Below are 12003 nucleotides of genomic sequence, written 5' to 3'. Positions count from 1 at the left end.
GTTTGTTCACCTTATGATTGTAATCGGATGAGTTATGTTAAACTGATTAAGTGGCATAGATTATCATAACTAATCTACTTGTATGTAAATCGGCTCATATGTATGTTCACACAAATCGAGTTGTATGATAGAAGCCTAACAGTGTTTCGTGATATTGATTGTAAATCGGTTAGGATGCATGATAGGGTTGCAAGATTTAAAACCAACCGATTGTTATATGTTCGATTATGATCCGATTGTTTATTTTTGATACTGTTATGCATTGTTTAAAGATGAACACGTTGAATATGATATAAAAATCTGCTAATTACTAGGTTTGATCTGAATTGTGAAACTGCCTAAATTGTTTGCTAGAATCACGGGATGATTGTTACAAGAATTATGGAAATCAGTTACACACGCGGTTGCGACTCAGATTGCGAGTTGAAACATCACAGTCTCGACTCGAGACCACAACAGCACAAGCCGGAACCATGGTTGCGAGTCCCGTTGCGACTCGTAACCAGACCATGATGAGCCGAAATCACCAGTTGCGACTCGCAACCTCCTGTTGCGACTCGTAATCTCCGGCTGTGACTCGTAACCGGGCCATGATGAACCGAGACCCCACCTGTTGCGACTCGTAACCACCGGTTGCGACTCGAGATCGCTGGTTGCGACTCGAGACCTTCTTTGCACGTACACTATTTTGGGCCTACACTGTCACGGGCCCAATCTTATGACTGTTATGTTATTGGACTTGTTTGCATAGTTTGCTAAATGGACTGCTTATGTTAATTGGGCCGACTACTTGGACTCGTTACTTGATATGAACTGCTGATACGTTTATGTGATTTGCCATGATCATACTTGATACCATACGTGATACAAACGTGCTACATACGAACCTAACTTGCATAAGTAACCATGATAGGACGTGGTTGATCCCTTACTTGTATACTTGAGCATTTTACTGTCTGCCGAGCAAACCCAGGTGAGTTCACACTCCTACTAAGGCATTGGATTCCCGGGTCGTGGGAATGGGATAAAGGTTACAATTGACTAAGAACGTACATATGCTTTTCCTAGACTATCACCTACCATGATCCTCGGATGTCAGGACGGTTCCGTAGGTTAGGATAACACCTACGTGGTCATATGCCAATTACTGCCTCGGATGTCAGGCACGCACGTAAAACCTACGTGTACGCATTACTTACTTCTATCCTCGGTACAAAGGATACGTACGTGAAGCCCACGTACACCCCCGCGTCTCCTATCCTCGGTTGTGAAGGATACGTGCGTAAAACCTACGTACACCCCATACGCGCTACTGTTCTCGGAAGAAGAACAGGGATGATACGAGTAGTTGATACGAATAGTCTAGTGGTCACATAACATGGGAAGCCCCCACTTAGACAACTTACTATCGGCCCAGTAGAGCCACCCTTTACTTACTGTTACGTACTTACTTACTGTGAACTCGCTCAAGTAGTTTGTTGATCATTCTGTTACATGCCTTGCAGATCGTTAGGTACATGGAGCTTGCACGAAGAGGAGCCGGTCGTTGTGGACAGGGATCGTTTTACTTTGTTAGACACTTATGACATCTCAGTATTTTAACTTGGGTTTATAACAATGCTTCCGCTACTTAAACAATACTTGGTTTTGAAACATCGATCATGTTATGATGAACTACTTTAATGACTTTTATTATTATTAAATGCTATGTTTGATATGATTAATGGTTTGATCCTGGTCACGTCACGCTCCCAAGCGGTGGTACTCCGCGTGTGGATTTTGGGGGTGTGACAACTTACCTCGAAACAGTGCTTCAAACAACTTGATTTTTGTGAATTGAAAGTTTAAACAATCGCATTGAAGCACCATTTTCATTGTTTGGGGCAACATTTCGAGGTAAATTTTACATCAATCAACTCGTGTTCTCGTTCTAATCAAAAGCCCTAAAACATCGGTTTGCGCCAAAAAATTAGCGACCGGGTTGACAGTCGCAAAATCCGTACTTGTTTGCAACTGTAATTGTTGCGCCAGACCCGTGTTGCGACCGACATTGCTCCGACTATCATCTAATGACATTGTTACGACTGTATTGCAACCGATGCTATTTGCATGATATGTGAATATATATCTCATTTTATTTTTTCACATTTTAAGACCGGTTTACAACCAATATTTACAATTTCATTCTGATTAGTTATCAATGACTTTTGCAAAGCAAAATTTGCAATTCTTTTGCAACTAAACCTTGGTTGGTTGCGAAGTTTACGACCGTTGTTTTCAGTTTTGGTTGCAATTGTCTAGTTTTCTTGTGGTGTTCAGTTTACCGCTTTGAATATGAGTCACTATAGGTATATGAATGTTTTGCATCGAAAATTTTATTTAAGATCTTATAGTTTTTTTGACAGATTGTATATTGCTTTTATATCAGTTTCACTTTACTACATGCATGTCAGTAATTGATTAAACATATCAGTTAAATCTAAATATAATATAGTAGGTTAGAACCATGTGTGATAAAATTAATATTTTAAATAACATTTCTTTTTAATAAATTTGATTAAAAAATAATGGGTTATTGGATTTTAATAATCATAACTATACTTGTTGGCCGGCATTAATCCCAACTTCAAAATTTCACTCTGACAGTTCCAACTTGCAAGAATTTGACCCCCGGCCCATTGATCCTTTTCTAACTAGGTTATAACCCAGTTAGTTTTTTTGCTGGCGTGACAACTTACGTGGCACAAACCTAGTTATTGGATTTTTAATAATTAAACTTTCACCACCAACATCAACAACCACCACCATAACTTTTACGTACGTTAATATTTTTTCAAAAAAACAATGATATCATAAAAACAAGCATTTTATTCTATTTAAATTGAATGTATTATTGCTAAAATAGTTTTTTAAGTAGAAAATTGATATATTACATGATTAACAGTGTTTAGAGGTGAGCAATAGCTGAATCGTTAACAAAAAAACGAACCAAAAATAGACAAACCAAACCGAAATCAACAAAAAACTGAATTAATTGAAAATCAAATCAACCAAAAGCCAGTTATCGGTTTTTTGTACATTCGTTAACCAAAATTAACTGAACCGAACCAAACACTTCATATTTCTATATATTTATAGCTTTTATACCTCCGGTTGATGTTTATAAAAAATGTACATGTGTGATGCATTTTGAGATAATCCAAAAACTGTACATTGTACATGAATACTTACATTGTTGGAGCCATGGGAAAAAAGTTTAACTTGTAATTAACCTTCGTGCTTGTAGATAGTGAAGATAAGCAACAAAACAGATAAAAATGACCACATGTGTTTATACATTCAAACAGTTTTTTTCCTTGGGTGTTCCCCATCTTCAAAAATGTTTCGTATTGCGAGGAATGCTGATATTTTTTAATTAAAATGCAGGAAAAAAAAAGGAATCTACCACCAAATTGGAGAAAAAAAAGGTGTTAAAGGGAAACTAATAAGTATTTAATCTCAAATTATTCTTACGTTAATTTGTATAGTTTGTGTTTACCGATTCTTTGTAACATTGCGGAAATGTTTTGTTTTATGTATGGTGTTATGATTAGATATCTTATTACCTGGTTATTTAAAAAAACTTTTGGGCTTTGTTTTTTATTTATATGTACAAATGTGAAATGAAATAAAAAAATGTCTATGTTATAGCATTAATGTGTATTTCTATGTAGGATAAAATATGAAAAAAAATGATTTTTGTAACATATAACTCGGTTTGGGTAGCGTATGAAAAATGATTAAAGCCTAATTAACTAATGTAGATATGACTCGATTTGTGTAACATATGAAAAAATGATTTTTGTAAATGTTACATCAAACAGTTGTCATCAAACACTGATGTGGTTTTGTATAAGGTGTTCCTATAAAATGGGTGCAGATATTTTTTTTAACGGAAATCCCACTTTATATATGAATATAAAGAGCCAGCAAGAAACTGGGAAACAACAAACAAAGGAAAGGAAAGACAAAAACAAAGCAACAGGAAATGAATTACAACATGTCAACTACATCAAACGACCTCCATTTATCCCAGGTTGGCCTTTTTAGGTTTGAACGGTTGCATATCCAAAGAAAGGCTTATTCTTTCACGATCTCCACGGTCTTCATAATGGGAATCTATCTTCAAACACTTTCGCGTTTCTAGCGCTCCAGATACTCCATACAGTAGCCATCACTATAGAGCGAACCAATTTCTTCCATACCTTTCCTCCTCGGACCTCTTTAATGTATCTAAACAAATTATCCATACTTCCACATTGAATAGGAAACCGAATCCAAATCCAGGAGAAAATGTTCCACCATATGTTTTTTTCCCACAAACAATTAAAGAAAATATGGTCTGAATCTTCTTCACCTAAACCGCAGCGAGGACAAGATACATCGGCGAAAGTAATACCTCTACAGGCTAAACCGACATTAGACGCGATCTTAATGCGAGTTGCTCTCCACAAAAGATGATTGGCCTTGGGAGGGGCCCAAGAGATCCAATCAAAGCCCAGAATACAGCCCGAATCGGCCCCCAGATTGTCTTCCAAATCGCTTCGAACCTGTTTAACCGAGAAGTTATCGTCTGAGCTAGACCGCCATTTCCAGATGCCATTATTCTCGATCAGATTCTGCTTTATATCACTTCCCAGCTTATGAAGTTCTGGATCCATGCAACCTATATCCTTCCAAACCCCGGGGACCGATTTGGATACCGGAATAAGCTGGTCCCCCGAGTTGTACTTGTGAACCGAACCAATAACTAGAGCCCAAAGTTGGTTCGGATTCGCTTTGAATCTCCACCACCATTTAGTCAGCATAGCAAGGTTAACGTCTCTGATTCTCCCGACTCCCAGGCCACCGGACTTCTTCGACCGCATCATAGAATCCCACCTGACCCATCTAAATTTCTTTCTCGTATCCAAAATTCCCCAAATGAAATCCCTTCTGATCCTATCTATCTTGTTGATTATACACTTTGGGCCCAAGAACAGAGAAAGATAATAAGCCGATATACTCCCCAAGACCGACTTAGCTAAGGTCAATCTGCCAGCAAATGACAAGTGTCTCGCTTCCATTGCGAAAACCTCGCACCAACCCTGTCCACAACCGAATTCCAAAATTTAGCCCTCTTCGTATTAGCCCCAATCGGAACTCCCAAGTACATAAATGGCAAAGCCCCAGACTCACAATTCAACTTGGACGCCAACCGAGCCACTTCCTCATTTTGGACACCGAGCCAAAAAAGTTTGCATTTCCTATGATTAATTTTCAGCCCCGTAACCAAACCTAACCACCTCAGCAGACGTATGAGAGTCTCCACATTCTGATCCGACCACCTACCAATAAAAAGTACATCGTCTGCTTAACATAAGTTAGAAAGCAACGGCCCACAGTTCGGGAGTTGAAACCCTTGGAAAAGGCCTTCTGCAGACGCTTTATTCAAAAATAAGTTAATCACTTCCATAGCGATAACGAAAAGAAAAGGGGATAGGGGATCTCCCTGGCGCAAACCGCGTTTGAATTTGAACTCCGAGGTAGGCGAGCCGTTAACCAGAATCGAACCCATTCCGAAACTTAGGCATCCTTTAATCCATGAGATCCATTTAACCGGGAAAGCCAGATGAGACAAAGTTTGAAGAAGGAATTTCCAATTAATTGAGTCGTAGGCCTTCTCGAAGTCAACTTTGAAAATCATCATGTCCGATTTATTTTTCTTTGCCCAAGCAACCGCCTCACTGATAATCAGGGTCTATCCAAAATGTTCCTTCCCCCTACGAAGGATGATTGAGTCGGAGAAATCACCTCATTAAGGGTAAGCTTTAATCGACTGGCTAGAACTTTAGTTATAATCTTGTACATAGACCACACAAGGGAAATGGGCCGAAAGTTCGAAAGCTCTTGGGGATCTTTGGATTTTGGGATGAGAGCGACGAAAGAGGAGTTGCACCCTTTGCTAATGGTGCCACTATTGAAAAAATCTCTTATAACCCCCATAATTATAGGCTTCAAATCCTTCCAAAAAACCTTGAAAAATTTCAAGGTGAAACCATCCGGGCCGGGGGCCTTCTCTCCATGACAATCTTTGATGGCTTTCCAAACCTCCGATTCCGAGAACTCCTCCACTAACAATGTTACACTATGATTAGAAAGTTTCGGCAATCCTTCACCATTAAGTTTGGGCCGACGGTTTATTGGTTCGGAAAATTGTTTTTTAAACCAGCTGAGGATTTCGTTCTTAGGTTCCATCGGATCAGAGATAAGGGAGTCCTTGAACTTAAGACCATTAATTATGTTGCTTGTCGTATTTACTTTCACCATCTTGTGAAAGAACGAGCTATTCTCATCCCCAAACTTGAGCCAGTTAATGCGGGCCTTTTGATGAGCGTTTTTACACTTAATCTGCTCCATCTTGTTCAACTTTACCATGAGCTCAATTCTCAACTGCTTATCGGAATCTATTAACTGCCCATGAACAGCCTTGCTTTCAATTAGGCTGATGATTTCTCTCATGTCTTTCAGATCTTTTTCTTCAGCAACATTAGCTTCCTTTCTCCATTTTTTTATACCATCTTTAATACGTTTTAAGACCAACCCCAACGCCACATCCTTCATGCCCCCCACGTAAATCGAGGCAAGGGCATCATGTACTATCTTCTCAACTTTCTGATCACAAAGCCAAGAATTAAAAAAATTAAAAGGGATAGGACCGAAATCAACCTGATTGCATGAAAGGGAGATCGGGCAATGATCGGATGCACCCTTGTCCAAAACAGCCGCTTTAGCCAGCGGCCAGAGAGACATAAAATCTTCATTCACCAGAAACCTGTCAAGCTTGCTCATTTTAACTTCAGCGTGACCCGGCACATAAGTGAAAATGCTGCTTATCATCGGATACTCAAGAAGACCGGCCCCATAAATGAAATCATTGAAGGCTTCCATCGCTCCACTATCGAACGTTGACACGCTCGTAATCCGCCCGAACGTCACTGAAATCGCCGAAATAGACCCATGCCCCAATTCGCTGGCTAATTAACTCAGAAATTTCAGACCAAAGCGACCTCCTGTGACTGGCATCGTTTGGAGCATGGATATTAAGCATGTTGATACTACCCTCCACACCTTTAAATTTACCAGAAACGAGCAAGAATCTCTGACTTTTAAGGGTCGAGTCTGCAGAGAAGACAGCGGGATTCCACATCAGAGCAAGACCACCCGATCTGCCCACCTAGTCCACCACACGCGACTACATACTCGAACCATCCCAGAACCGACGAAGATCAATCTCCGACAGACCCGACTGATGAGTTTCCTGCAGACCGATAACATCCGCTTTCATCTTCGACTTCAATTGTCTCACCCAAAAACTTTTATTAATGGATGCTACCCCACTAGTGTTAATAGATAAAACATTCATTGTCAAATAATGGCCTCCATCTCCCCATTCACAATTTTCCTCACATGGTTTTCGAATCCACTAACCTCTATGCCCAAACGAACACCTAGGTCAAGAGTGCTGGAAACTTCACTGTCAAATTCAGCTCCCAAAACTGAAGGTTGCTCCATAATTGGCGTGTCACCGATAATCGTCTCAGGCCCCCTTTCTTCCTCAGCCTCCATCCTGAAGATATCTTCAATATTGAAAGGAACGGAGTCCTCTCCATCCCCTGTTTTATTATTCAAATTGGGTATAGCAAAGGATTGGGCCCGTTTTGATCACTTTTTCTTATTTTTGGGCCTAGAAGTAATGAAGCTAGGTCTTATGGGCTCCTCACCAGGCCCCACCAAGGGGGTTACAAGCCCACTATGTTGACCAACAGCCTCAGCAGATTCTCTCTCCTCATGATCTGAGGCAGCCGTAATATTCTGATCCCCAAAAGTAGGTTCCCCATGCACTCCATCATTATCATCAAAGCCCATGCATGAAGGAGTGGATTCCAAAACGCACGTGTTCACCTTCTTTCCTTCACCCAACGACATCGCATCTACAACCGGTGTATTATGCACCCCATACAAATTATGACCCTGTTCCACATGACCATCAAGATCCGCCACATGTGATACACTTGGAAAATCACAATCCTCCCCATGCGCCGCAGTCTTGGAATACGTACCAGCATTGTGGATTCCCATGCACGATGGTTCGACATCCGACAAGCACCCGAGCCACTTCCTACCCCCAAACTCACTCGATACTGCAACTTCCGGAGATCTACCGGCGTCGGAAAGCTCCGATGACTCGTTTGACAGAAAATCTGTGCTCCAATGACCAATGATCTCTTCCACCCAAACTTTAAGCGAATGATTTTTCCAGACCAGGTTCATCTCCATGGAAATAGGCTTACCGGTATGGACCAGGATGGCCATTCTGTCCTCCGCCAAGTTGCCATCATTAGGAGAAACATCCGACTTGACAAGGAGTCTGCCACACCTCTCGCCTATACGGTTGAGAACATGACGATCCCAGAGCGAGGCTGGGACTCCAAAAACCTTTATCCAAGCAACCCTTTCAAACAAAGGTGGGGTCCCATCCCAAACGTAAAGTCTAGAGAACCAAGAAGCCCAAACCTCACTTTGGTTTCTTAAGAATTCGTCGGCTTCTTCAATGATGGATTTGGTAACAAGCACTTTTAACCCACCCAGATACCTCAACATTGGTCCTTCGTCCACCAGTCCCGCAAGGTGAAATTTTAAATTGTTGAGAGTCTCGAGATCTTTTGCTTCTCCAACTAAGGATTTGAACTCACATTTCTTCTTCGAGTCCGTATTCAAGGGAGGTAGCTCTAAAGATATACCCGTGTTAATCAACTTCTGTGGGTGCACCACATCGCTATAGGATCTACCATCGTTCCTACAGTGGTTCGAATGATCAGAAGCATACTTAGACAGTCGTTCTTGTCTGAAGGTCTTCTCAAACTTCAATCTGGAGAAAACGGAGACCCTCTCCCCAGCAAAAGGCGTCTCAATCTTGGAACCATGTCTATTAAACTTCGCCAAGTTAACTCCTATCACCGCTCCATCTATCTTAACCTCCTTTAACCTATCGATCCAAATGTCCACCTCCTTAACGTTTGACAACTTTAAGAAGCCAAAGGTATTACCAGCCCTGTCTCTCTTCCACGGAACGATGACATCTTCTAGGTTTTCTAAAAAACCGAAGGCCCTCCATAGTCTGTCCCGATTACAACCGTCCGGTAAGTTCGAGATGAAGAAGGTGGTTGCATTACGTGGCCGAGCTTCCCTGATAACACACTTCTTCTCCTGTCTAGCCTCTTGCTTACGGAGAACCGTATTCCACCCTTCCTTATTCCTGAATAAACCCTGCCTACCACAACGACCCATCGAGAACCACGAAGCAAAATCACGGAGCTTTAGAAGGTTAATAAGATTCGAATCAATCTAGCTGAACTATAACAATAGCCGCGATCGGTATCAGACCTACTAAGCAACCGAATACAACCAAAAAGAACCGAAGAAGAAAACACGAAACAAGCACAGCCCCGAAAGGCGAATGGATAAAACAAAAAAAAAACTAATTAGTATGAAAGGTAAGCTCAAGGATCCCCCATGAGAGGAGAGCCGAGGAACCTTGCACACTAATCGGAGTTATTTGTCATCGTCAAGCACTTACCGACGGCTGGAGATTTGAGAGTTCTAGATCAAAAATGGGTGCAGATATTATAAAGGGTCTTTAACAACGGTTCATTACCAAAAAGATTTGGTAAAAATGACACATATTTTGAAGTGACAAAAATCAAATTACACAATAGGACAAAAAAAGTCTTGATAAAGTGTCAATTAAAGTGTCAATTCACTTCACAATGTATCATCATGACAAGCCCTCCCCACCCACCCTATATATTTTGTTTGATGTGGTGTGTAGCCTCTATGTCCTTGCTATGATATGAAACATTCTTTAAAATATGTGCAATTTTTGGATTAAAACAAGACAATAGGATGTGGAATTACCGTGTATTTTTCTCTTGTTAAAAACACTAAGTATGTATCTACACTAAGGTGTATGCAATAATTTTGATTTTTTTAATGACTTAACTGTCATTTTCGTCTCTATGGTTTGTTCATTTTTGTCATTTCAGACAAATTTTAAAAAATGCACAACTTTCCTCCCTGACATACTAGAAACGTGACACTTCTGTCCAAAAATTAAAACCCAGTTAAGTCAGATGTGTTAAATGAAGGGTATTATTGTCAATTCATATATCTTTTATTTTCACCTTATTTTATGAATTGACAATAATACCCTTCATTTAATATGTCTTTCCAGTATGTAAGGGAGGAAAATGGTGTATCATTAAAAATTGGCCTGAAATGACAAAAGTAAACAAACCACGGGGATGAAAATGACATTTAACTCTTTTTTTAAATTCTTCTATTAACAAAAAAAATATATATGAGTTGCTATAACATAAAATTTAAAACCATTAGGGGGAACTGTGTCAACTTAATATATACGAATGGCTTACCAATTTATTTTTATTTTTTTTTTAAATTGTAATAAAAAATAATGTAATGCACAAAATATACGTGTAAAATGATTAATGTTACGTTACGTTACGGATATACAAAATCTATCGATTCTGTGGAATAAGTTTAATATTAATATAAAAACGTTATTTTTAAACATATGTCGAAAATGGGAGGTTGGTTATGAACCGGCAATTTGGATATCCTATGAAGATTGAGAAAGACCAAGCCATAAAAGTTTGATGTGAGTTGTGGAAAGCTTTGCCAGCAAACTGCAATGTAAGGCTCATACTCATCCGTTTGTTTATCTTGGATTGGTTGTCGGGGCAAACATGAATTTGTATAAAAATTGGAGTTCGGTTATTCAAGTTGTGGAGAATAGGCTTTCTATGTGGAAAGCTTCAACGCTTTCTATTGGTGGGAGGGTCATTTTGCTTAAATCAGTTCTCGATAGCCTTCCTACTTCTCCTTATACAAAGCCCCGACTCGTGTCATTCATAAGCTGGACGGTATTAGGAGGAAGTTTCTCTGGTGTGGTAATGAAGACAAAAATAGTTTAAATTGGGTAGCTTGGTAGAAGGTGGTTTCTCCTAAGAATTTGGGAGGGTTAGGCCTAACGCCTCTTTTGGATTGCAACCTTAGTCTCCTGGCCTAATGGCATTGGAGGTTTAAATCTAAGAAGTTGCATCTGTACTGGAATAAAGTGATTTGCGCCTTACATGGGGGTACTAGAAGGAAGGAGTTCGTCCCTTGTAATAAGTATATCGGAGGTGTTTGGAAGCAAGTGTCCAAAGTCGGTGATATTCTGAAAGCTAATAATGTTAACTTGGAAAATCTTTTCAAAGGTGTAGTCGGTAATGGGGAACATATTCGCTTTTGGAAGACTTATGGTTTGGGGAGTCCCCTTTAATGGTTCAATGTCCACACTCGTACAACTTGGAAGTAGACAAAGACGTCTCTGTGGCTGTTCGAGTGAAGCTTCACAACGGTTCCGGATTGGAATTGGAGTCGCACACCTTCTAGTAATGTGGAAATCAATGAACTTCTGTTCTGCAGCAACGTTTTTCGAGATGGTATTTTCACCGGAGCCGAAGATTCATGGCTGTGGTCTAGAGAAAAAAATGGATCTTTTTCAGTCCGCTCGGTTCGGTTAATGCTTCAACGTCCGTCTTTAGCCTCGCTTCCTTTTGTTTTTAAATGGAACAAATGGCTCCCGCTCAAAGTTAATATTTTCGGTTGGAGGATGTCCTTGAATCGCCTTCCTACCAAGGAGTGTCTCATTAAGCGTAAAATTCAAATTATTAATGATCTATGTCCGTTATGTATGGAGTTCACCGAGACTTTAGACCATATTTTCACTACTTGCCACTGTGCTCAGAAAATTTGGAGTTTGATTTCCAGTTGGATTAACCTCCCTCATGTCATGCCCTTTTATATCATTGACATCCTAAAATTTCATGAAGGGATCAAGGGTTCTTCAAACTTTGTAAC

General features: G+C 40.1%; 1 protein-coding gene across 1 annotated transcript; it reads right to left on the bottom strand.

Moving 5' to 3' along the window:
* Nucleotides 1-4145: 4145 nt before the first annotated feature.
* LOC118488917 lies at nt 4146-5105 on the bottom strand. The gene has a single exon (XM_035986347.1). It carries the CDS (start codon nt 5103-5105, stop codon nt 4146-4148), a length of 960 nt encoding a protein of 319 aa, XP_035842240.1.
* Nucleotides 5106-12003: the final 6898 nt, after the last annotated feature.

This window comes from Helianthus annuus, chromosome 17, assembly GCF_002127325.2.
Source record: "Helianthus annuus cultivar XRQ/B chromosome 17, HanXRQr2.0-SUNRISE, whole genome shotgun sequence".
In the NCBI taxonomy this organism is placed as follows: Eukaryota; Viridiplantae; Streptophyta; class Magnoliopsida; order Asterales; family Asteraceae; genus Helianthus; species Helianthus annuus.
The sequence above is the reverse complement of the archived record's forward strand: the minus strand, read 5'-3'. Positions and strand labels throughout refer to the sequence as shown.

Bases quoted from the DNA above. Each gene is read 5' to 3' on its own strand.
- LOC118488917 (XM_035986347.1), bottom strand. From the start codon at position 5,105: ATGGAAGCGAGACACTTGTCATTTGCTGGCAGATTGACCTTAGCTAAG.